Source organism: Tachyglossus aculeatus, chromosome 11, assembly GCF_015852505.1.
Source record: "Tachyglossus aculeatus isolate mTacAcu1 chromosome 11, mTacAcu1.pri, whole genome shotgun sequence".
Classification (NCBI taxonomy): domain Eukaryota; kingdom Metazoa; phylum Chordata; class Mammalia; order Monotremata; family Tachyglossidae; genus Tachyglossus; species Tachyglossus aculeatus.
Genome location: NC_052076.1, coordinates 71737638 through 71762110, shown reverse-complemented (window position 1 = coordinate 71762110; position 24473 = coordinate 71737638). Strand labels below are relative to the sequence as shown.

Here is a 24473-nt window from a genome sequence, read left to right as displayed (position 1 = left end):
TCTTCAGCCCATACATACTTCGCTCTGCTGCCTGGATCACTTTTCTAAAACTACCATTCTGCACATCTCCCTATTCCACAGAATCTTCCAATGGTACCCATCCTCTCGGCATCAAGAAGAAACTCCGGACCATTGCCTTTAAGGCGCTCCCTTGATTTATCCTCGCTACTCTCCAGCTTGCACGCTTCGCTCCCCGGACTCCCTCCCTCTTCACATCTGGCAGACCGCTGTTCTACCCGTTTTCAAAGCCTTTCTGAAATCCCATCTCCTCCGGGATGCCTTCCCTGATTAGTATCTCATCTCCCCACTCTATATCCCCTCAACTGCCCCTTCAGCACTTTTGCGTCATCTAAGCACTTGGGCATTCGCACCCTCCATAGTACTTAGGTATGAATCTTGTACTTCCTCCTACTTGTAATTTATTTTAGTGTCTGTCTCCCCCATTGGATTGTAAGGTCCTTAATGGAAGGGATTATATCTAATGATTCTACTGCTTAGGACGGAAGAACAGAACCCTGCACAAAGCAGGTGCTCAAGAAATGTCACTGATTGATTGATTGATCTTACAATCCCAAGGGCCAAACCTCAATGGGTGTCCTGGTGCCCGGTGACAGTCCATAAACAATGAACACAACACCATTCGTTTTAGACCCTTTTAACTCTGCCAGGCTTCCAGAAGAGGCCATTATCACGTACCTAACACCATTCATTTCAAAAAGGCCAACTTATCTATGCGATGGGAGGTCCAAAAGATTCAAATGGGCCACTCTGTACCCTTCTGTTTGTCTGACATTCTTCCAGTGGCCTGACGACTTGAGCCTGAATCACCGTGACCACCTCCGGGGCCTGAATAACCGAGAATGTCGCAGACTGGCATTAAGGATGCATTAAGGAGTCCAGTGCTTAGAGAAACAGCATGGCACAGTGGAGAGAGCACGGGCCTGCGGGTCAGGCCATGGGTTCTAATCCTGACTCTGCCACTTCTCTCCTGTGTGACTTTGGGCAAGTCACTTCACTTCTCTGGGTCTCAGTTACCTCATCTGTAAAATGGGAATTGAGATTGTGAGCCCCACTTGGGACAGGGACTGTGTACAACTCGATCTGCTTGTATCCACCCCAGCACTTAGTACAGTGGCTGGCACATAATTAAGCACTTAACAAATACCAGTATTATTATTATTATTGACACATAGTAAGAGCTCAGCGCTTAGAACAGTGCTTTGCACATAGTAAGCGCTTAATAAATGCCATTATTACTATAAATACCTTTATTATTATCATCAGTCAGGCCTGGAGATGATTGGTGAGCGCACTTTCAACTTGCCCCCATTAAAACATGGCTGCTATTGGTAGCTCTGTGGTCACAACCCTACCCGCATGACGGAGGAAAAAAGGGAAGTTTTTTTTTGTTGTTTGTTTTATGGAATTTGTTGAGCACTTACTATCTGCCAGGCACTGTACTAAGTGCTGGGGTAGACACAAGCTAATCAGATTGGACATGGTCCATGTGAATCAATCAGTCAATCAGTGGTATTTATTGAGCACTTACTATGTGCAGAGCACTATACAGAGCACTTGGGAGAGTTTAATACAAGAATTAGCAGACTGTTCCCTGCCCATCTGGAGCTTACATTCTAGAAAACTCCCCACATAGGACTCACAGTCTTAATCCCCATTTTACAGATGAGGTAACTGAGGCACAGGGAAGTTAAGAGACTTGCCCAAGGCCACACAACAGACAAGAGGCTAGGCCAGGATTTGAACTCAGATCCTCCAACTCCCAAGCCAGTGCTCTTTCCACTAGGCCATGGTGCTTCCCCCTAAGTTTCCCTATAAGATAGCTCAGCGTGAGTTTCCAGCACCTGCCGGAGGCCCAGGCACCACCCCTATTTTCTTCCTGCCACCATCTTCAGCGCTTAGAACAGTGCTTTGCACATAGTAAGCGCTTAACAAATACCATAGTTATTATTATTATCTCTGATTTCTATGGCTTCCTCCTCTTGCAGCAGCCCTGACACTGATACTAACTCCTCCAGCCCGTTCCTAGACACGCCTGCTCCAGGGAATGAAAATGTTTTCAGACGGTTTTGAAATGCAAAGCGCACGCCTGGCAGTGCCACCTGCACCACGCCGGCCTCCCTAGCAATGGGTGAAATGCACTTTTCGGCAAATATAAGGCTTGGAACACCACACGCATACACACCCACACTCATCTGATTTAAATCACCTGGGAAAAATATGACTTTAGCACATGGGCTGTTGATCCCATAACTCCCGCACCAAGCTAATCCAGGGAGCACCGGTGGTTTAGTAAAGTTCAGGTCCAAGAGTCCCCGGGGATACATGCAGTTGGGAAAGATGCAGTGGGCCAAGGGGTGATGAGGCTGAATCAGGCAAACAGGTGGGGAAGGGAGGAGGATCAGCTCAACACTTGACATTCACCCCAACCTCGACCCACAGCACTTACGTACATATTCTTACACTCTGCCATTTTCCTGATCTACAATTTGCTTTACTGTCTGTCTCCCAACACTGCTTCTTGAACTGCCTTGCCGTCACCCAAGTGCTGAGTACAGTGCTCTGTGCACAGTCAGTGCTCAAAAAATAACAGTGACTGATTGCTTGACTGGAGTGGCCAGTCTGGGAGCCAGGTCAAGGTGGGGGCCTTGGCTTAGTTTTCCCATCGAGCCAACGGAGAGGGTTGTCCGGGGGCGGGAACAAAGGTTAGGAGAAGAGGGTAGGGGTGAGAGGAGAGCGTGAGGTGACTTGGCTGTGCCCAGCCTACCATACGTCGAGCAAGGCGAGGAGGGGAGTCAGTCAAGGAGCAAGGAGTCGGAGTGAAGATCGTATGGAGCGGTGGGTAACGTAGCCCCGGCTTCCTGGAAACCACAACCCTAAGCAGGGGTGAAGGCTCAAAGTCCCAAAGACAGGTAGGAGGCCCCAGGGTGGATTTAAGAGATATCGAGAGCTTGAAGTCCTTAGGACTGGGTTAGCACTTCAGAGTCCGTGGTGGGGAGGCCAGCGCTTAGAACAGTGCTTTGCACATAGTAAGCGCTTAATAAATGCCACTATTTTTAAGGAAGCCAGGGGAAAGTCAGGCTCAGGATCCTGGGAAGGGGATAAGGGGTTCAAGTTCTGGGGCTCGGGACCCTAGGGAGGGGTTTTAAGTAATCAATCAATGGCATTTATTCATTCATTCATTTGATCGTATTTATTGAGCGCTTACTGTGTGCAGAGCACTGTTCTAAGTGCTTGGAAAGTACAATTCGGCAACAGATTGAGACAATCCCTACCCAATAGCAGGCTCACAGTCTAGGAAGGGGAGACAGACAACAAAACAAGAAGACAGGCATCAACACCATCAAAATGGATAAATAGAAATATAGACATATACAGGTCATTAATAAAATAGAGTAATAAAGAGTTTCAAATATACACAAGTGCTGTGGGGAGGGGGTGGGGCGCTGGGGAGGGGAGGAGGAGCAGAGGAAAAGGGGGGCTCAGTCTGAGAAGGCTTCCTGGAGGAGGTGAGCTCCCAGTAGGGCTTTGAAGGGAGGAAGAGAGCTAGTTTGGTGGATTTGCGGAGGGAGGGCAGTCCAGGCCAGGGGGAGGATGTGGGACAGGGGTCGACGTGGCAGAGGCAAGAATGAGGCACAGTGAAGAGGTCAGTGGCATAGGAGCGGAGTGTGCTGGCTGGGCTGTAGAAGGAGAGAAAGGAGGTGAGGTAGGAGGGGGAAAGGTGATGGAGAGCTTTAAAGCCAATAGTGAGGAGTTTTTGCTTGATTCAAAGGTTGATAGGCAACCACTGGAGATTTTTGAGGAGGGGAGTGACACGCCCAGAGCGTTTCTGTAAAAAGATAATCCGGGCAGCTGAGTGAAGTATAGACTGAAGCGGGGAGAGACAGGAGGATGGGAGATGAGAAAGGAGGCTGATGCAGTACACCAGTCTGGATAGAATGACAGACTGTACCAACAAGGTAGCGGTTTGGATGGAGAGGAAAGGGCGGATCTTGGTGACGTTGTGGAGGTGAGACCGGCAGGTCTTGGTGACGGATTGGATGTGTGGGGTGAATGAGAGAGTGGAGTCAAGGATGACACAAAGGTTGAACACTTACTAGTGAGCACTTATTTAGTGAGCTCTCACTGTATGCTGGAAACTGAGCTAAGCACTTGGGAGAGTATAATACAACGGAGTTGGAAGACCCTTCTGCTCCCTGTTACAAGGGATGTTAAGGGACTTGACACTATATTACAAACTCCTTGAGAGCGGGGATTGTGTCTACCAACTCTATTGTACTGTATTCTTCCGGGAGCTTAGTAATAATAATAATAGTGTAAAGCGCTTACTATGTGCCAGTAATAAGCACTGGGGTAGATACAAGATAATCATGTCCCACTTGGGAGTCAAGGTCTAATTAGGAGGGAGAATAGACACTGATTCCCCATTTTGCAGATGAGGAAACTGAGGCCCAGAGAAATTAAGTGTCATGCCCAAAGTCACACAGCAGACAAGTGGTAGAGCTGGGATTAGACCCACAGTCCTCTCAGTTCTAGGTCCAGGCTCTTTCCACTGCCCTGCTTCCCAGGACAGCGCTTGGCACACAGTAAGTACTCAATAAATACCACTGATTGATCGGTTGACTGCCTGAAGACCCAAAGGTAGTTGAAGAGCTGGAACTTAAATCTGGCAGTCATTCATTAATTCAATCGTATTTATTGAGCACTTACTGTATGCAGAGCACTGTACTAAGCGCTTGAGAAGTACAAGTTGGCAACATACAGAGACGGTCCCTACCCAACAGTGGGCTCACAGTCTAGAAGGTGGGCTCACAGTCCAGCGTTGCTTACCTGGAAAGAGTCCCAGAGAGACTAGTGAGGGCAGATTTGAGGATAATGATAATAATAACAATTATAGTATTCGTTAAGCACATACTAAGTGTCAAGCACCGCTCCACCCCACCTTACCCACTCACCAACCTGGATACACACTCAATCTCATTATTGCTAGTCACTGTACCATCCTTCAACTGTTCACTCTCCCACTGGCTTTTTCCCCATGGTTTTCAAGCATGCTCACGTCTCCCCTATCCTAAAAAAATCTCCTGTGGCCGCAACAGCTCCCTTCAGTTATCGCCCCATTTCCCTCCTACCATCCCTCTCCAAACTCCTTGAGCGAGCCGTCTCCACTTCCTCTCCTCCAATTCCCTCCTTGACTCCCTCCATTCTGGCTTCTGTCCCCTTCACTCCACAGAAACTGCCCTCTCGAAGATAAAAAAAATGACCTTCTTGCCAAGTCTAATGGCCTCCACTCTATCCTAATCCTCCTCAACCTCTCAGCTGCCTTCAATACTGTCGACCACCCCCTTTCTCCTGGAAACATTACCCAATCTTGGCTTCACTGACGCTGTTCTCTCCCGGTTCTCCTCCTATCTCTCTGGCCGCTCATTCTCAGTCTCTTTTGTGGGCTCCCCTCTGTCTCCCACCCCCTAATTCTCTCCCTCTTTTTCCCTCTGCAGTCTCACATTCCCTCTTGCCTTCAAGACATCTCTACTCGGATGTCCTCCTGTCACCTCAAACTTAACATGTCTAAAACAGAACTTCTTCTCTTCCCACCCAGACCCTGTTATTCCCCTGACTTTCCCATCACCGTAGGTGGTACCGTCATCCTTCTGTCTCACAAACCCATAACCTTGACAATATTCCTTGACTAACCTCCCTCTTTCATTCAACCCGCATATTCAATCCAACACTAAACACTGTCGGTTGGACCTTCCCCTCACTAAAATCTATCCTTTCCTCTCCATTCAAACTGCTACCATGTTAATTCAATCACTCATCCTATCCCACCTTGATTACTGTATCCTTCTTATTGTCCTTCATTTTTTAAAAAATGGCATTTATTAAGCGCTTACTATGCGCAAGGCACTGTTCTAAGCGCTGGGGAGGTTTCAAGGTGATCAGGTTGTCCCACGGGGGGCTCACAGTCTTAATCCCCATTTTCCAGATGAGGTAACTGAGGCACAGAAAAGTGACTTGCCCAAAGTCACACAGCTGACAATTGGCGGAGCCGGAATTTGAACCCATGACTTCTGATTCCAAAGCCCAAGCTCTTTCCACTGAGCCACGCTGCTTCTTTACTTTTTGCTGACCTCCCAGCCTCCTTACCTCTCCCCACTCCAGTCCATACTTTACTCTGCTCCCGGATCATTTTTCTATAAAAAAAAGTTCAAGCCACGGTTCCCCACTCCTGAAGAACCTCCAGCGGTTGCCCATCCACCTCCGCATCAAACAGAAATTCCTCATCATTGGCTTTAAAGCACTCAATCACCTGGCCCCTTCAAACCTCATCTCACTACCCTCCTACTATTATGCTAACCTTCTCACTGTACCTCAGTCTCATCTATCTCACTACTAACCTCTCACCATATCCTGCAACGCCCTTTCTCCTCAAATCTGACGATTACTCTTCCCGCTTTCAAAGTCTTATTGAAGGGACATCTCCTCCAAGAGGCCTTCTCTCTTACCCCTTCTCTCTTCTACGCTGCCCTGATTTGCTCCCTTTAATCAGCCCCCTCCCAGGCCCACAGCACTTATGAACATATCCATAATTTCCTGATATTAATATCTGTCTCCCCCACTAGGCTGCAAGTTCATTGTGGACAGGGACTATGTCTGTTATATTGCTATACTGTACTCTCCCAAGTGCTTAGTACAGGGTGCTGGACCTAGTAAGCACTCAATAAATACAACTGACTGACTGGCTCAATTCTGGGTCCCTTTCTATTCTCCAAGAGTGTAGATGCATAGTGGGTGTAGACGCAGAACTCATTCGCTCCTATGGCTTCAACTACCATCTCTATGCAAATGATTCCCAAATCTACAAATCCGACCCTGATCTCTCTCTTACTCTGCAGGCTCTCATTTCCTCCTGTCTTCAGGACACCTCTACTTGGATGTCCTGGCGACACCTCAAATTTAACATGTCCAAAATAGAACTCAAACCCTGTCCTTCCCCTGACTTTCCTGTTACCGTAGACAGCACCACCATCCTCCCTGTCTCACAAGCCCACAACTTTGGTGCTCTCTAACTCGTCTCTCTCATTCAATCCACATATTCAATGTCACCAAAACCTGTCGATACATCCTCCCTGTCTCACAAGCCCATAATCCTGGTGTTCCCTAACTCGTCTTTCTCATTCAATCCACATATTCAATGTCACAAAAACCTGTCGATACAGCCTTCACATCGCTAAAATACACCCCTTCCTTTTCCAAACTGCTACCACGTTAATCCAAGCGCTGCTAATTCTTTGCAATTGTACTCTCCCAAGCCTTTAGCACAATGCTCTGCAAACAGTAATCGCTCAATAAATCCCACTGATTGATTATCCTATCCCCCTTGATTACTGCATCAGTCTTCTTGCTGACCTCCACCTCTTGTCTCTCAACTCTCCAGTCCATACTTCACCTGCTGCCCAGATCATTTTTTTTTTACAAAACCAACCAGTCCACATTTTCCCACTCCTCAAGAACCTCCAGAAAGCCCTTCATTCATCCATTCATTCAATCATATTTAGTGAGCGCTTACTGTGTGCAGAGCCCTGTACTAAGTGCTTGGAAAGTCTATATGTTGCCAACTTGTATTTCCCAGGCGCTTAGTACAGTGCTCTGCACACAATAAGCGCTCAATAAATACGACTGAATGAATGAATGAATGAAAGTACAATTCTGCAACATACAGAGATAGTCCCTACCCAACAACGGGCTCACAGTCGAGAAGGGGGAGACAGACAGCGAAACAGAACAAGTAGACGGGTGTCAATACCACCAAAATAAATAGAATGATAGATCTATACACATCATTAATAGAGTAATAAATGTGTACAAATATACACAAGTGCTGTGGGGAGGGGAAGGGGTTAGGGCAGAGGAAGGGATTGCGGGGAGACGGGGAGGAGGAGGAGAGTGGGGCTCAGTCTGGGAAGGCCTTCTGGAGGAGATGAGCTCTCAGCAGGGCTTTGAAGGGAAGAAGAGGGCGAACGTGTGGAGGGAGGGCATTCACATCAAACAGCTGCATGAAACAGAAAGTCCTCACCGTGGGCTTTAAAACACTCAATCACCTTGTCCTCTCCTCCCATACCTCCCTGATTTCCTACTACTACTAATGATGGCATTTATTGAGCGCTTACTACGTGCAAAACACTGTTCTAAGCGCCGACCAACCCAGCCTGCATGCTTCACTCTTCTACTGCCAATCTGCTCACTGAATGTACCTTGATCTTGTTTATCTCGCCACCAACCTCTCGCCCACGGCCTGCTACTGGCCTGGAATGCCCTCCCTCTTCATGGCCGACAGTCAATCAATCAATCAATCAATTGTATTTATTGAGCACTTACTGTGTGCAGAGCACTGTACTAAGCGCTTGGGAAGTCCAAGTTGGTAACATATAGAGACGGTCCCTACCCAACAGCGGGCTCACAGTCTAGAAGGGGGAGACAGTCGATCGCTTCAAAGCCTTATTTAAGGCACGTCTCCTCCAAGAGGCCTTCCCCGCAAAGGCCCTCATCTCCTCATTCATTCATTCGTATTTACCGAGCGCTTACTGTGTGCAGAGCACTGTACTAAGCGCTTGGGATCTCCTCCTCTCCCCTTCCCTTCTACATTGTCTTTACACTTGGATTTGCACCCTTTATTCACCCCTTCCTCAGCCCTGCAGCACTTACAACAATAAATATACCCATTATTTATTTACATTCATGAGAAGCAGCGTGACTCAGTGGAAAGAGCACGGGCTTGGGAGTCGGAGGGCATGGGTTCTAATCCCGGCTCCGCCACCTGTCTGCTGTGTGACCTTGGGCAAGCCACTTCACTTCTCTGCGCCTCAGTTACCTCATCTGGAAAATGGGGAGTAAGACTGGGAGCCCCACGTGGGACAACCTGATTACCTTGTATCTACCCCGGCGCTTAGAACAGTACTAGGCACATAGTAAGCGCTTAACAAATACCATAAGAATAATAATAATGACACCTGTTTCCCTCTCTAGACTTTATCTTAATTGTAGTCGGGGAACATATCTACCAACTCTGTACTTTCCCGAGCGCTTCATACAGTGCTCTGCACGTAGTAAGTGTTCCATAAATGTGACTGACTGATCGAAAGACACATAATAATGACGTCTGTTTCCCCCTCTAGACTTTGACTTCATAATAATAATAATAAAAATAATGTTGGTATTTGTTAAGCGCTTACTATGTGCCAAGCACTGCTCTAAGCGCTGGTCATCGCAGTCTACCAACTCTGTTACCCTGTACTTTTCCGAGCCCTTCATACAGTGCTCTGCACGTAGTAAGTTAAGTGCTCCGCACGTAGTAAGTTAAGTGCTCCATAAACGCGATTGATTGATCGAAAGACATATAATAATAACAATGATGTCTGTTTCCCCCTCTAGACTTTAACTTCATAATAATAATAATAATAATAATAATGTTGGTATTTCTTAAGCGCTTATTATGTGCCAAGCACTGTTCTAAGCGCTGGTAGTCGGGGAACATATCTACCAACTCTGTTCCATCTCTAGATGTTGCCAACTTGGACTTCCCAAGCGCTTAGTACAGTGCTCTGCACACAGTAAGCGCTCAAGAAATACGACTGAATGAATGAATGAATGTTACACTGTACTTTCCCGAGCACTTCATACAGTGCTCTGCACGTAGTAAGTGTTCCATAAAGGCGATTAATTGATGGAAAGACACACAATAATAATAATGACGTCTGTTTCCCCCTCTAGACTTTAACTTCATAATGATAATAATAATAATAATGTTGGTATTTGTTAAGTGCTTACTATGTGCCAAGCACTGTTCTAAGCGCTGGTCATCGTAGTCGGGGAACATATCATATCTACCAACTCTGTTACCCTGTACTTTCCCGAGCGCTTCATACAGTGCTCTGCACGTAGTAAGTGTTCCATAAACGGGATTGATTGATCGAAAGACACATAATAATAACAATGACGTCTGTTTCCCCCTCTAGACTTTAACTGCATAATAATAATAATAATAATAATAATAATAATGTTGGTATTTGTTAAGCGCTTACTATGGGCCAAGCACTGTTCTAAGCGCTGGTCATCGTAGTCGGGGAACATATCTACCAACTCTGTTACCCTGTACTTTCCCGAGCGCTTCACACAGTGCTCTGCACGTAGTAAGTGCTCCATAAACGCGACTGATTGATCGAAAGACCCGGAGCTTACAGATTAGGGGTTTAGGGGTCAGTGACCCCCAAAGCGGTGAGGGGACGGGGTCTCCGGGCTACGAAGAGATGCCAGACGTCGGGGTTTGGGGCTCGAAGCTTCGCGGTCTGTTGGGTAGGGACCGTCTCTATATGTTGCCAACTTGTACTTCCCAAGCGCTTAGTCCAGTGCTCTGCACACAGTAAGCACTCAATAAATACGATTGAATGGATGAATGAACGTTGCCAACTTGTCCTTCCCAAGCGCTTAGTCCAGTGCTCTGCACACAGTAAGCGCTCAATAAATACGATTAAATGAATGAATGAATGTTGCCAACTTGTCCTTCCCAAGCGCTTAGTCCAGTGCTCTGCACACAGTAAGCGCTCAATAAATACGATTGAATGAATGAATGAATGTTGCCAGTTTGTCCTTCCCAAGCGCTTAGTCCAGTGCTCTGCACACAGTAAGCGCTCAATAAATACGATTGAATGAATGAATGAATGTTGCCAGTTTGTCCTTCCCAAGCGCTTAGTCCAGTGCTCTGCACACAGTAAGCGCTCAATAAATACGACTGAATGAATGAATGAACGTTGCCAACTTGTCCTTCCCAAGCGCTTAGTCCAGTGCTCTGCGCAAAGTAAGCGCTCAATAAATACGATTGAATGAATGAACGTTGCCAACTTGTACTTCCCAAGCACTTAGCCCAGTGCTCTGCACACGTAAGCGCTCAATAAATACGACTGAATGAATGAATGAACATTGCCAACTTGTACTTCCCAAGCGCTTAGTCCAGTGCTCTGCACATCAATCAATCAATCGTATTTATTGAGCGCTTACTGTGTGCAGAGCACTGTACTAAGCGCTTGGAAAGTACAAGTTGGCAACATATAGAGACAGTCCCTACCCAACAGTGGGCTCACAGTCTAAAGGGGGGAGACAGAGAACAAAACCAAACATACCAACAAAATAAAATAAATAGAATAGCTATGTAAAAGTAAAATAAATAAACAGAGTAATAAATCAATCAATCAATCGTATTTATTGAGCGCTTACTGGGTGCAGAGCACTGTACTAAGCGCTTGGGAAGTACAAGTTGGCAACATCTAGAGACAGTCCCTACCCAACAGTGGGCTCACAGTCTAGAAGAGGAAGACAGAGAACAAAACCAAACATACCAACAAAATAAAATAAATAGAATAGATATGTACAAGTAAAATAAATAAACAGAGTAATAAGTCAATCAATCATATCTACTGAGCACTTACTGTGTGCAGAGCACTGTACTAAGCGCTTGGGAAGCACAAGTTGGCAACATAGTAAGCACTCAATAAATACGATTGAATGAATGAACGAATCAATGTTGCCAACTTGTCCTTCCCAAGCGCTTAGTCCAGTGCTCTGCACACAGTAAGCGCTCAATAAATACGAATGAATGAATGACTGAATGAATGAATGACTGAATGAATGGAGGCAGGGGGAGGGCCGAGGGTTGGAGGAGAGAGAAAGGAGCAGAGTCCGGGCCCCGGAGGTGGGGTTTAGGTGCAGGGCGGGCAGGAGGCAGGGTCATTCACTCAACCGTATTTATTGAGCGCTTACTGTGTGCTGAACACTGTGCTAAGCGCTTGGGAACTCCAAGTCGGCAACAGATGGAGACGGTCCCTACCCCACAGCGGGCTCCCAGTCTAGAAGCAGCGTGGCTCACTGGAAAGAGCCCGGGCTTTGGAGTCGGAGGTCATGGGTTCAAATCCCGACTCCGCCAAATGGGTGACTTTGGGCAAGTCGCTTCACTTCTCTGGGCCTCAGTTCCCTCATCTGGAAAATGGGGGTGAAGACTGGGAGCCCCCCACGGTGGGACAACCTGATCACCTTGGAACCTCCCCAGCGCTTAGCACAGTGCTCTGCACGTAGTAAGCGCTTAATAAATGCTATTACTATTATCTTCTAGACTGTGAGCCCACTCTTGGGTAGGGACCGCCGCTATTCATTCATTCATTCGTGTTTATTGAGCGCTTACTGTGTGCAGAGCACTGTACTAAGCGCTTGGGAAGTCCAAGTTGGCAACATAGAGAGACGGTCCCTACCCAACAGTGGGCTCACAGTCTAAAAGGGGGAGACAGAGAACAAAACCAAACACAGTAACAAAATAAAATAAATAGAACAGATATGCACAAGTAAAATAGAGTAATAAGTCAGTCAATCATATCTACTGAGCGCTTATTGAGCGCTTACTGTGTGCAGAGCACTGTACTAAGCGCTTGGGAAGTCCAAGTTGGCAACACAGAGAGACGGTTCCTACCCAACAGTGGGCTCACAGTCTAGAAGGGGGAGACAGACAACAAAACAAAATATATTAACAAAGTAAAATAAGTAGAATATGTACAAATAATGTACAAAGGGGGAGACAGACAACAAAACAAAACATATTAACAAAGTAAAATAAGTAGAATAAATATGTACAAATGAATAAATAGGGTAATAAATACGTACAAACATATATACACATATACAGGTGCTGTGGGGAGGGGAAGGAGGTAAGGCGGAGGGGATGGGGGGAGGATGTGTTCGTTCATTCATTCATTCATTCATTCAATCGCATCATCATCATCAATCGTATTTATTGAGCGCTTACTATGTGCACTGTACTAAGCGCTTGGGAAGTACAAATTGGCAACATATAGAGACAGTCCCTACCCAACAGTGGGCTCACAGTCTAAAAAGGCATTTATTGAGCGCTTACTGTGTGCAGGGCACTGTACTAAGCGCTTGGGAAGTACAAGTCGGCGTATTTCTTGAGCGCTTACTGTGTGCAGAGCACTGTACCATGTGCTTGGGAAGTCCAAGTTGGCAACATATGAAGCGCTTAGCACAGTGCTTCGCACATAGTAAGCGCTTAATAAATGCCATTATTATTATCATAGAAAGACGGTCCCTACCCAACGGCGGGCTCACAGTCTAGAAGACAGACAACAAAACACAACATATGAACGACATAAATAGAATAAATACGTACACATAAAATAAATAAGTAGAGTAAGAAACACGTACAAGCATATCTACAGGTGCCAATTCGTGCTTCCCAAGCGCTCTGCACACAGTAAGCGCTCAATCTTTTTGACTCTATTTATTTATTTATTTAATTTACTTGTACATATCTATTCTATTTCTTTTATTTTGTTAGTATGTTTGGTTCTGTTCTCTGTGTCCCCCTTTTAGACTGTGAGCCCACTGTTGGGTAGGGACCGTCTCTATATGTTGCCAATTTGTACTTCCCAAGCGCTTAGTCCAGTGCTCTGCACACAGTAGGCGCTCAATAAATACGATTGATGATGATGACTGGATGTATTATTATTAGTATTATTATTATTAGAAGGGGTCGGGAAGAACGGGAGCCCTCACCTGCGGAGCAGCAGGAAGCCGAGGAGGAGCAGCAGGAGGAAGCCGAGCCTTCGGTGCTGGTCCCGCCTGCGAAAGCCGCAGCTCCCCATCCCTGCGCCGGGAACAATCCCGGGGCTCCCGGCGCTCCCGGGGCTCCCGCTCCCTTCTCCCGGCCGACTCGCCGCGTCTCCTAGGCAACCGCCTGGCCCCGCCCCTCGGGTCGGCCCCGCTGTAACCAGCTCCGGCCAATAGACGAGAGGCGGGACGCGGCCTCGGCGGCTCATTGGTCCGCGCACGGAGGCGGCCGGCGCTGATTGGCCCCCGCCGACCGTGGCCGGCTTTTCCCGCCTCCCGCCCCGCCACCACGTGGGGCGGAGCGGGCCCCCTCCCCGCTCCCCCGCTGCCTCTGCAAATGGACTCGGCTCCGCGGAGGCGTCCAGGCCGTTGTCCCTTTTTCATCCATTCAGTCGGATTTATTGCCCCCTTCTAGACTGTGAGCCCGCTGTTGGGTAGGGACCGTCTCTAAATGTTGCCAACTTGGACTTCCCAAGCGCTTAGTAATAATAATAATAATAACGATTGCATTATATGTATGTATATATGTTTGTACATATTTATTACTCCATTTATTTCACTTGTACATATCTATTCTATTTATTTTCTTTTGTTAATATGTTTGGTTTTGTTCTCTGTCTCCCCCTTCTAGACTGTGAGCCCACTGTTGGGTAGGGACCGTCTCTATGTGTTGCCAACTTGTACTTCCCAAGCGCTTAGTAATAATAATAATAATAATGATTGCATTATATGTATGTATATATGTTTGTACATATTTATTACTCTATTTTACTTGTACATATCTATTCTATTTATTTTCTTTTGTTAATATGTCTGGTTTTGTTCTCTGTCTCCCCCTTCTAGCCTGTGAGCCCACTGTTGGGTAGGGACCGTCTCTAAATGTTGCCAACTTGGACTTCCCAAGCGCTTAGTAATAATAATAATAATAATAATAATGATTGTATTATATGTATGTGTATATGTTTGTACATATTTATTACTCTATTTTACTTGTACATATCTATTCATTTTCTTTTGTTAATATGTTTGGTTTTGTTGCCTGTTTCCCCCTTCTAGCCTGTGAGCCCCCTGTTGGGTAGGGACCGTCTCTAAATGTTGCCAACTTGGACTTCCCAAGCGCTTAGTAATAATAATAATAATAATGATTGCATTATATGCATGTATATATGTTTGTACATATTTATTACTCCATTTATTTTACTTGTACATATCTATTCTATTTATTTTCTTTTGTTAATATGTTTGGTTTTGTTCTCTGTCTCCCCCTTCTAGACTGTGAGCCCGCTGTTAGGTAGGGACCGTCTCTAAATGTTGCCAACTTGGACTTCCCAAGCGCTTAGTAATAATAATAATAATCATCATGATAGTGATAATAATGATTGTATTATATGTATGTATATGTGTATTACTCTATTTTACTTGTACATATCTATTCTATTTATTTTCTTTTGTTAATATGTTTGGTTTTGTTGCCTGTTTCCCCCTTCTAGAGTGTGAGCCCACTGTTGGGTAGGGACCGTCTCTAAATGTTGCCAACTTGGACTTCCCTAGCGCTTAGTAGTAGTAATAATAATAATGATTGTATTATATGTATGTATATATGTTTGTACATATTTATTACTCTATTTTACTTGTACATATCTATTCATTTTCTTTTGTTAATATGTTTGGTTTGTGTTGCCTGTTTCCCCCTTCTAGCCTGTGAGCCCACTGTTGGGTAGGGGCCGTCTCTAAATGTTGCCAACTTGGACTTCCCAAGCGCTTAGTAATAATAATAATAATAATGATTGCATTATATGTATGTATATATGTTTGTACATATTTATTACTCCATTTATTTCACTTGTACATATCTATTCTATTTATTTTCTTTTGTTAATATGTTTGGTTTTGTTCTCTGTCTCCCCCTTCTAGACTGTGAGCCCACTGTTGGGTAGGGACCGTCTCTATGTGTTGCCAACTTGTACTTCCCAAGCGCTTAGTAATAATAATAATAATAATGATTGCATTATATGTATGTATATATGTTTGTACATATTTATTACTCCATTTATTTTACTTGTACATATCTATTCTATTTATTTTCTTTTGTTAATATGTTTGGTTTTGTTCTCTGCCTCCCCTTTCTAGACTGTGAGCCCACTGTTGGGTAGGGACCGTCTCTAAATGTTGCCAACTTGGACTTCCCAAGCGCTTAGTAATAATAATAATAATAATGATTGCATTATATGCATGTATATATGTTTGTACATATTTATTACTCCATTTATTTTACTTGTACATATCTATTCTATTTATTTTCTTTTGTTAATATGTTTGGTTTTGTTCTCTGTCTCCCCCTTCTAGACTGTGAGCCCGCTGTTAGGTAGGGACCGTCTCTAAATGTTGCCAACTTGGACTTCCCAAGCGCTTAGTAATAATAATAATAATCATCATGATAGTGCTAATAATGATTGTATTATATGTATGTATATGTGTATTACTCTATTTTACTTGTACATATCTATTCTATTTATTTTCTTTTGTTAATATGTTTGGTTTTGTTGCCTGTTTCCCCCTTCTAGAGTGTGAGCCCACTGTTGGGTAGGGACCGTCTCTAAATGTTGCCAACTTGGACTTCCCTAGCGCTTAGTAGTAGTAATAATAATAATGATTGTATTATATGTATGTATATATGTTTGTACATATTTATTACTCTATTTTACTTGTACATATCTATTCATTTTCTTTTGTTAATATGTTTGGTTTGTGTTGCCTGTTTCCCCCTTCTAGCCTGTGAGCCCACTGTTGGGTAGGGACCGTCTCTAAATGTTGCCAACTTGGACTTCCCAAGCGCTTAGTAATAATAATAATAATAATGATTGCATTATATGTATGTATATATGTTTGTACATATTTATTACTCCATTTATTTTACTTGTACATATCTATTCTATTTATTTTCTTTTGTTAATATGTTTGGTTTTGTTCTCTGTCTCCCCCTTCTAGACTGTGAGCCCACTGTTGGGTAGGGACCGTCTCTATGTGTTGCCAACTTGTACTTCCCAAGCGCTTAGTAATAATAATAATAATAACGATTGCATTATATGTATGTATATATGTTTGTACATATTTATTACTCCATTTATTTTACTTGTACATATCTATTCTATTTATTTTCTTTTGTTAATATGTTTGGTTTTGTTCTCTGCCTCCCCTTTCTAGACTGTGAGCCCACTGTTGGGTAGGGACCGTTTCTAAATGTTGCCAACTTGGACTTCCCAAGCGCTAAGTAATAATAATAATGATAATAATGATTGTATTATATGTATGTATATATGTATTACTCTATTTTACTTGTACATATCTATTCTATTTATTTTCTTTTGTTAATATGTCTGGTTTTGTTCTCTGTCTCCCCCTTCTAGACTGTGAGCCCGCTGTTGGGTAGGGACCGTCTCTAAATGTTGCCAACTTGGACTTCCCAAGCGCTTAGTAATAATAATAATGATAATGATTGTATTATATGTATGTATGTATGTTTGTACATATTTATTACTCTATTTTACTTGTACATATCTATTCTATTTATTTTCTTTTGTTAATATGTTTGGTTTTGTTCCCTGTCTCCCCCTTTTAGACTGTGAGCCCACTGTTGGGTAGGGACCGTCTCTAAATGCTGCCAACTTGGACTTCCCAAGCGCTTAGTAATAATAATAATAATAATAATAATGATTGTTTTATATGTATGTATATATGTTTGTACATATTTATTACTCTATTTTACTTGTACATATCTATTCATTTTCTTTTGTTAATATGTTTGGTTTTGTTCTCTGTCTCCCCCTTCTAGACTTGTGAGCCCGCTGTTGGGTAAGGACCGTCTCTAAATGTTGCCAACTTGGACTTCCTTAGCGCTTAGTAATAATAATAATAATAATGATTGCATTATATGTATGTATATATGTTTGTATATATTTATTACTCCATTTATTTTACTTGTACATATCTATTCTATTTATTTTCTTTTGTTAATATGTTTGGTTTTGTTCTCTGCCTCCCCCTTCTAGACTGTGAGCCCGCTGTTGGGTAGGGACCGTCTCTAAATGTTGCCAACTTGGACTTCCCAAGCACTTAGTAATAATAATAATAATAATAATAATGATAATAATGATTGTATTATATGTATGTATGTATGTTTGTACATATTTATTACTCTATTTTACTTGTACATATCTGTTCCATTTATTTTCTTTTGTTAATATGTTTGGTTTTGTTCTCTGTCTCCCCCTTCTAGACTTGTGAGCCCGCTGTTGGGTAGGGACCGTCTCTAAATGTTGCCAACTTGGACTTCCCAAGCGCTTAGTAATAATAATAATAATGATTGCATTATATGTATGTATATATGTTTGTATATATTTATTACTCCATTTATTTTACTTGTACATATCTATTCTATTTATTTTCTTTTGTTAATATGTCTGGTTTTGTTCTCTGTCTCCCCCTTCTAGACTGTGAGCCCGCTGTTGGGTAGGGACCGTCTCTAAATGTTGCCAACTTGGACTTCCCAAGCGCTTAGTAATAATAATAATAATAATGATTGCATTATATGTATGTATATATGTTTGTACATATGTATTACTCCATTTATTTTACTTGTACATATCTATTCTATTTATTTTCTTTTGTTAATATGTTTGGTTTTGTTCTCTGTCTCCCCCTTCTAGACTGTGAGCCCACTGTTGGGTAGGGACCGTCTCTAGATGTTGCCAACTTGGACTTCCCAAGCACTTAGTAGTAATAATAATAATAATAGTATTATATGTATGTATATATGTTTGTACATATTTATTACTCTATTTATGTATTTTACTTGTACATACCTATTCTATTTATTTTATTTTGTTAATATGTTTGGTTTTGTTCTCTGTTTCCCCCGTCTAGACTGTGAGCCCATTGTTGGGTAGGGACCATCTGTATATGTTGCCAACTTGTACTTCCCAAGCGCTTAGTACAGCGCTCTGCACACAGTAAATGCTCAATAAATACAATTGATTGATTGATGGCATTTATTAAGCACTTACTATGTGCAAAGCACTGTTCTAAGCGCTGGAGAATTTACAAGGTGATCAGGTTGTCCCACGTGGGGCTCAAAGTCTTAATCCCCATTTTACAGAGGAGGTAACTGAGGCCCAGATAAGTGAAGTGACTTGCCCAAAGTCACACAGCTGACAAGTGGCAGAGCCGGGGTTTGAACCGATGAGTTCTGACTTCAAAGGCCGGGCTCCTTCCCCTGAGCCATGCTGCTTCCCTACTTCCCAAGCGCTTAGTACAGTGCTCTGCACACAGTAAGCGCTCAATAAATACGATTGAATGAATGAATGAATTTATTGAGCGCTTACTGTGTGCAGAGCACTGTACTAAGTGCTTGGGAAGTCCAAGTTGGCAACATCTAGAGACGGTCCCTACCCAACAGCAGGCTCACCGTCTAGAAGACTGAAGACTTTTCGACTTTACAGTCTCGAATTCCCAAACACACGTCCTTGTATGCAAGATCTTCCTTTCTAAATGATCGAGGGAGAAGCATCGTGACTCAGTAGGAAACAGCCCAGGCTTTGGAGTCAGAAGTCTTGGGTTCAAATCCCGGCTCCGCCAGTTGTCAGCTGTGTGACTTTGGGCAAGTCACTTAACTTCTCTGGGCCTTAGTTACCTCATCTGTAAAATGGAGATTGAGACTGTGAGCCCCACGAGGGACAACCTGATAAATTTGTAACCACCCCAGTGCTTAGAACAGTGTTCTGCATATAGTAAGCGCTTAATAAATGCCATCAAAAAAAAAAAGGCGGTGAGAAGCAACGTGGCTCAGCGGAAAGAGCCCGGGCTTTGGAGTCGGAGGTCATGGGTTCAAATCCCGGTTCCGCCAATTGTCAGCTGGGTGACTTTGGGCAAGTCACTTCACCTCTCTGGGCCTCAGTTACCTCATCTGGAAAATGGGGATGAAGACCGTGAGTCCCCCGTGGGACAGCCTGATCACCTTGTAACCTCCCCAGCACTTAGAACAGTGCTTTGTGCATAGTAAGTGCTTAATAAATGCCATCATTATTATTATTATTAAGGCGGTAAGGAATTCTGGGGTTGCTGCATGGAGAGGTGAGGTTGGCGGGGAAGCGGGGTTAAAATCACGTCAGATGCCTCCAATTCTCACACATTCTCATGCAGTCTCTTCTAGACTGTGAGCCCACTGTTGGGTAGGGACCGTCTCTATATGTTGCCGACTTGTACTTCCCAAGCGCTTAGTACAGTGCCCTGCACGCAGTAAGCGCTCAATAAATACGATTGAATGAATGCATTCTCATGAAAATATCCGAGGGCTCGGGTCAACGTAAAGAAGCCTTAATCTTTTATCCCCAGCAGCGGCTGATGGCCGCACTTTTGGAAAGCTGCAAATAAAATGCCCTTCTTCCTTTGCCCAGCCCTGAATGTATCTTGAAGCACCTTCGCCGCACCTGCGTGCTAAACTCACCAGACTGCAGGCCTCAGGAGTCAGTAAGGCCACATTTGGCTCTTGGCTGCCGCTCCAGTCCTAGGTAAATGTTTAACCAAGCCCAATGACGGCTAAAAAGATTGAAAATAAAATTAAAAACCCACTCTGCAAAACAGGACGGAGAAGATAATATAATTTAGGGACACCGTGGGATCAGTAGTATCAGTTTATTTGATGTTAGAGATCGTAAAGAGCTGGGATTTATTTCAAAAGACCAGCAACTCATAAAAATACCATCTAAGGTAAAAACAGGATACCGAGGAAAAACTGATCAGAGAACACAGACATACCCCAACAAGTTTTTAATGATTTAAGAAGAATAGTAAAACTGATCACAGTTGCAACCACATCACTTTCCTAAGTGCTCAGTAGGGTATTCTGCACACAATAGGCACTTAATAAGTACCACTGACTGCTTGATTGGTTGACTGATTCCAGATTATCCAAGGTAGTAGAGAGACCCCTCCTGCTCAAGAGATCCATGAGCAAGATTTGCCCGAAATTCCCATCTACGTAGATACAGGTACAGTGGAGGAGAGGGGGCAGGTACGTTCAAAAAGATGGTGGGTGCATTTAACTGACAGTCTTAGAGCCAGATGGCAGGACCTCGTCTCCCTTAATCAATCAATCAATCGTATTTATTGAGCGCTTACTGTGTGCAGAGCACTGTACTAACACCTCCGGTCCTTGCTTCTCCCTTTGGGAAAAACCCATGCCGGAAACCCTCAATTCCCTGGAGCTGTGGGGCGAGTCCTCAGCTGCAGAAATCTGGCAAACTAAGATCAGCAGGACTTTGGTGAAGAAGTGACTCGCGACCCGCGACACTCAGAGTTTTGCCAGTATCGAGGCATGAAGGCGAGCGGGAAGCGAGGAGTTTCTCACGCGATTTTTTTTGAGTGAAGCTGCTTGTTGGAAAAATAGAGACTTTGGTTCTGGTGGACATCTATTTCTCTGGACACATGGCTCTTCCCCAGAGGAGCAGCTCTGGCTGTCCCTGGGGAGAGCTGAAGGCCGCACACGCTGTGAGGAGAAAGGCCCCGCAGTAATTAAGCCAGCCCAGCCTTCCCTCCCGGGTTGTGTAGCGGGCCCCGCCAACAGTGCGTGGTTCAGTGGGCCCCGAGCCCGGAGACCCTCTCCGGCCTCTACTCTTGAAGCAGACTTCGAGACACCAGCATCCTCATTACTTCATTGGAACCTGCAACGGGGAAAGAGCAGGAGACTCAGCGGCGGGGAAACGGGGGGCATCCAGCGGTTGGAAGCACGCTGTGGCAGCCCTGACCAGGCCAACCTCACCGCGTGCCTGCGGCAGGGGTGCGGACGGCAAGGGGGGTGAGATGGGAGGGCCCGGTGCCAGAGAGCTCGGACTTATTTTTGCTTGTTTCCACATCCACCTTTGGTGAGGTGGCCGAAAGCCGTGGTTCAGGCTGCAGCAAGAAGCAGAATTCATTCATTCATTCACTCACATTGAGCGCTTACTGTGTGCAGAGCACTGTACTAAGCGCTTGGGAAGTACAAGTTGGCAGAATGAACTGCTCTGCTGAATCCTTCCCAGTGCTGAGTTCACTGGGTCCGATGGGGAGGAGGGCAACTCACCACCGAGCATAGGAAGGGACACCCAAGCTCCAATTTTCCACAGCCTGCTGCAAGACCAAAACCCCGGGGAGTCAAGTCGAGTGGACAAGGGCAGGACTCAGGATTTCCAGATGCTGTTGCTACTAACTCTTTCTAGACTGTAAGCCCTGGTCGACAGGGCAGCGTAGCCAGGTTGAAAGAGCTCGGGTCTGGGAGCTAGAGGACTTGAGTTCTAATCCCGGCTGCCTGCTGTAGGACCTGGGGCGAGTCGCTTAAACTTCTCTGTGACTCAGTTACCTCACCTGTAAAATGGGGGTTCAATACCTGCTCCCCCTTGTACTACGACTGTAGACAGGGTCTGAGTCTGATTTGACTATCTTATATATCTCACAGCACTTAGTACAGTACTTGATACCACTATTATCATTATTACTATTATCTCGTCATTTCACAAATCCTAATACACACATGCCTGGGAGTCAGAAGGTCGTGGGTTCTAATCCAGGCTCTGCCCCATGTCTGCTGTGTGACCTTGGGCAAATCATTTCATTTCTCCGTGCCTCAGTTACCGCATCTGAAAAACGGGGATTGCGATGGCGAACCCCACATGGGACGCTGGACTGTGTCCATCCCAATTTTCTTGTATCCATCCTAGCACTTAGTACAGTGCTTGGCACATAGTGTGCGCTTAAGAAATATCACAGTTATGATTAGTAGCAGTAGTAAGTGCTTAGTAAATACCACTGATTATTGTTTATTTGTACATATTTATTCTATTTATTTTATTTTGTTAATATGTTTTGTTTTGTACTCTGTCTCCCCCTTCTATCAATCGTATTTATTGAGCGCTTACTGTGTGCAGAGCACTGTACTAAGCACTTCTAGACTGTGAGCCCACTGTTGGGTAGGGACAGTCTCTGTATGTTGCCAATTTGTACTTCCCAAGAGCTTAGTACAGTGCTCTGCACACAGTAAGCGCTCAATAAATACAACAATGAATGAATGAATGAATGATTATGGCTAGAGATTGAGCTTCCCTATTGGACTCCTCCACTTTTCCTTTCTGTAAAATGGGCCTAAGCAATAACAGTAATAATAATTACTGTGGTATTTATTAAGCACTTACTACATACGAAGCACTGTACTAAGCACTGGGATATATACAAGGTAATCAGGTCAGACACAGTCTCTCTTCTTCCCTCCGAGACTGCCATCTTAAATTACTCATCTTCTGATGGTCTCTTCTATTTTCAAATATTCCCATATGTCTCGTATCCTAAAATAATCCTGCACCACCCATCCCTACCAATCCTGTCTAAATTCCTCAATCAGGTGTGTACACCCACTGCCTCCATTTCCTTCAACGACTTAATCCTTTTTTAAAAAAATGGCATTTGCTAAACACTTAGCATGTGCCAGGCACTGTACCAAGCACTGAAGTAGAGACAATCTGGTTGGACATAAAGAGTGTCTGTCCCACAGAGGGCCCGCAGTCTTACTCTCCATTTCAGAGATGAGGCAATTGAGGCACACAGTCTGTGAGCCCGTTGTTGGTTAGGGACCGTCTCTATATGTTGGCGATTTGCACTTCCCAGGCGCTTAGTACAGTGCCTTGCACACAGTTCGCGCTCAATAAATACGATTGAATGAATGAATGAGTAGAAGTTAAGCAGCTTGCCCAAGGTCACACAGGAGACAAGTGATTGAGCTAAGATTAGAACCCCGGTCGTCTGGCTTCTAGATCCATAATAATAATAATAGTAATAGTAATAATAATAATAATAACGGTACTTGTTAAGTGCTTACTATGTGCCAAGTACTGTACTAAGCGCTGGGATAGATACAAGGTTATCAGGTTGTCCCACTTGGGGCTCACAGTCCCAATCCCCATTTTACAGATGAGGTACCTGAGGCCCAGAGAAGTGAAGTCACTTGCCCAAAGTCACTCAGCTGACCAGTTGCGGAGCCGGGATTAGAACCCGTGACCTCTGACTCCCAAGTCCGCGCTCTGGCCACTGAGCCACGCTGCTTCTCTTTCCACTAGGCCACACTGATCCCCTACAATCCGGCTTCCACTCCCTCTGCTCCACTGAAACTTTTCCCTCCGAGGCCACGAATGACCTCCTGTTCATCAAATGTAATACAATCTACTCTGTCCCTAATTCTGCTTGACTTCTTGGTTGCCTTTGACCGTGGGGGCTACCTCATTCTCAAGGAAACACCATCTAACCTGGTTTCTCTGACATAGCTCTTCCTGGTTCTCCTCCTTCCCCTCTGCCCACTGATTCCCCTTCCCCTTTCAACCGCTCCTCCTCCACCTCCTTCTCCCTAACTGTGGGTGTCCATTAAAGCTGTTTTGGGTCCCCCTCTATTCTCAATCTATCCTCACTCCCTGAGAGCTCATTCGCGCTCATGACTTCAATTACCACCTCTACGTTGGATAACTCCAAAATCTACCTAACACTGACCTCTTTGTTTCTCTGTAATCCCACATCACCCCCTACCTCTAGGGCACTTAATAATGATAATAATAATAACAATAATAGTATTTGTTAAGTGCTTACTATGTGCCAAGGACCGTTCTAAGTGCTGGGGTAGATACAAGGAAATCAGGTTGTCCCACGTGGGGCTCACAATCTTAGTCCCCATTTTACAGAGGAGGTAACAGGCACAGGGAAGTTAAGTGACTTAC

The 24473-nt window shown here is 44.5% G+C and overlaps 2 protein-coding genes across 4 annotated transcripts in view; both read right to left on the bottom strand.

The window, feature by feature from the left end:
* The window catches only part of GLB1L2 (galactosidase beta 1 like 2), a 70764-nt gene extending 57010 nt beyond the window's left edge, over positions 1-13754 (bottom strand). The window contains exon 1 of the mRNA XM_038754181.1: positions 13633-13754. Coding sequence (XP_038610109.1) covers positions 13633-13721 — 89 coding nt within the window. The 5' untranslated portion in view covers positions 13722-13754. The remainder of the gene's footprint in view (positions 1-13632) is intronic.
* Positions 13755-20357: 6603 nt separating this feature from the next.
* Positions 20358-24473, bottom strand: part of ACAD8 (acyl-CoA dehydrogenase family member 8) — a 38980-nt gene continuing 34864 nt past the window's right edge. For all 3 annotated transcript variants that reach the window (XM_038754353.1, XM_038754352.1, XM_038754351.1), the window contains exon 11: positions 20358-21404. In XM_038754353.1, coding sequence (XP_038610281.1) covers positions 21352-21404 — 53 coding nt within the window. In that variant the 3' untranslated portion in view covers positions 20358-21351. The remainder of the gene's footprint in view (positions 21405-24473) is intronic.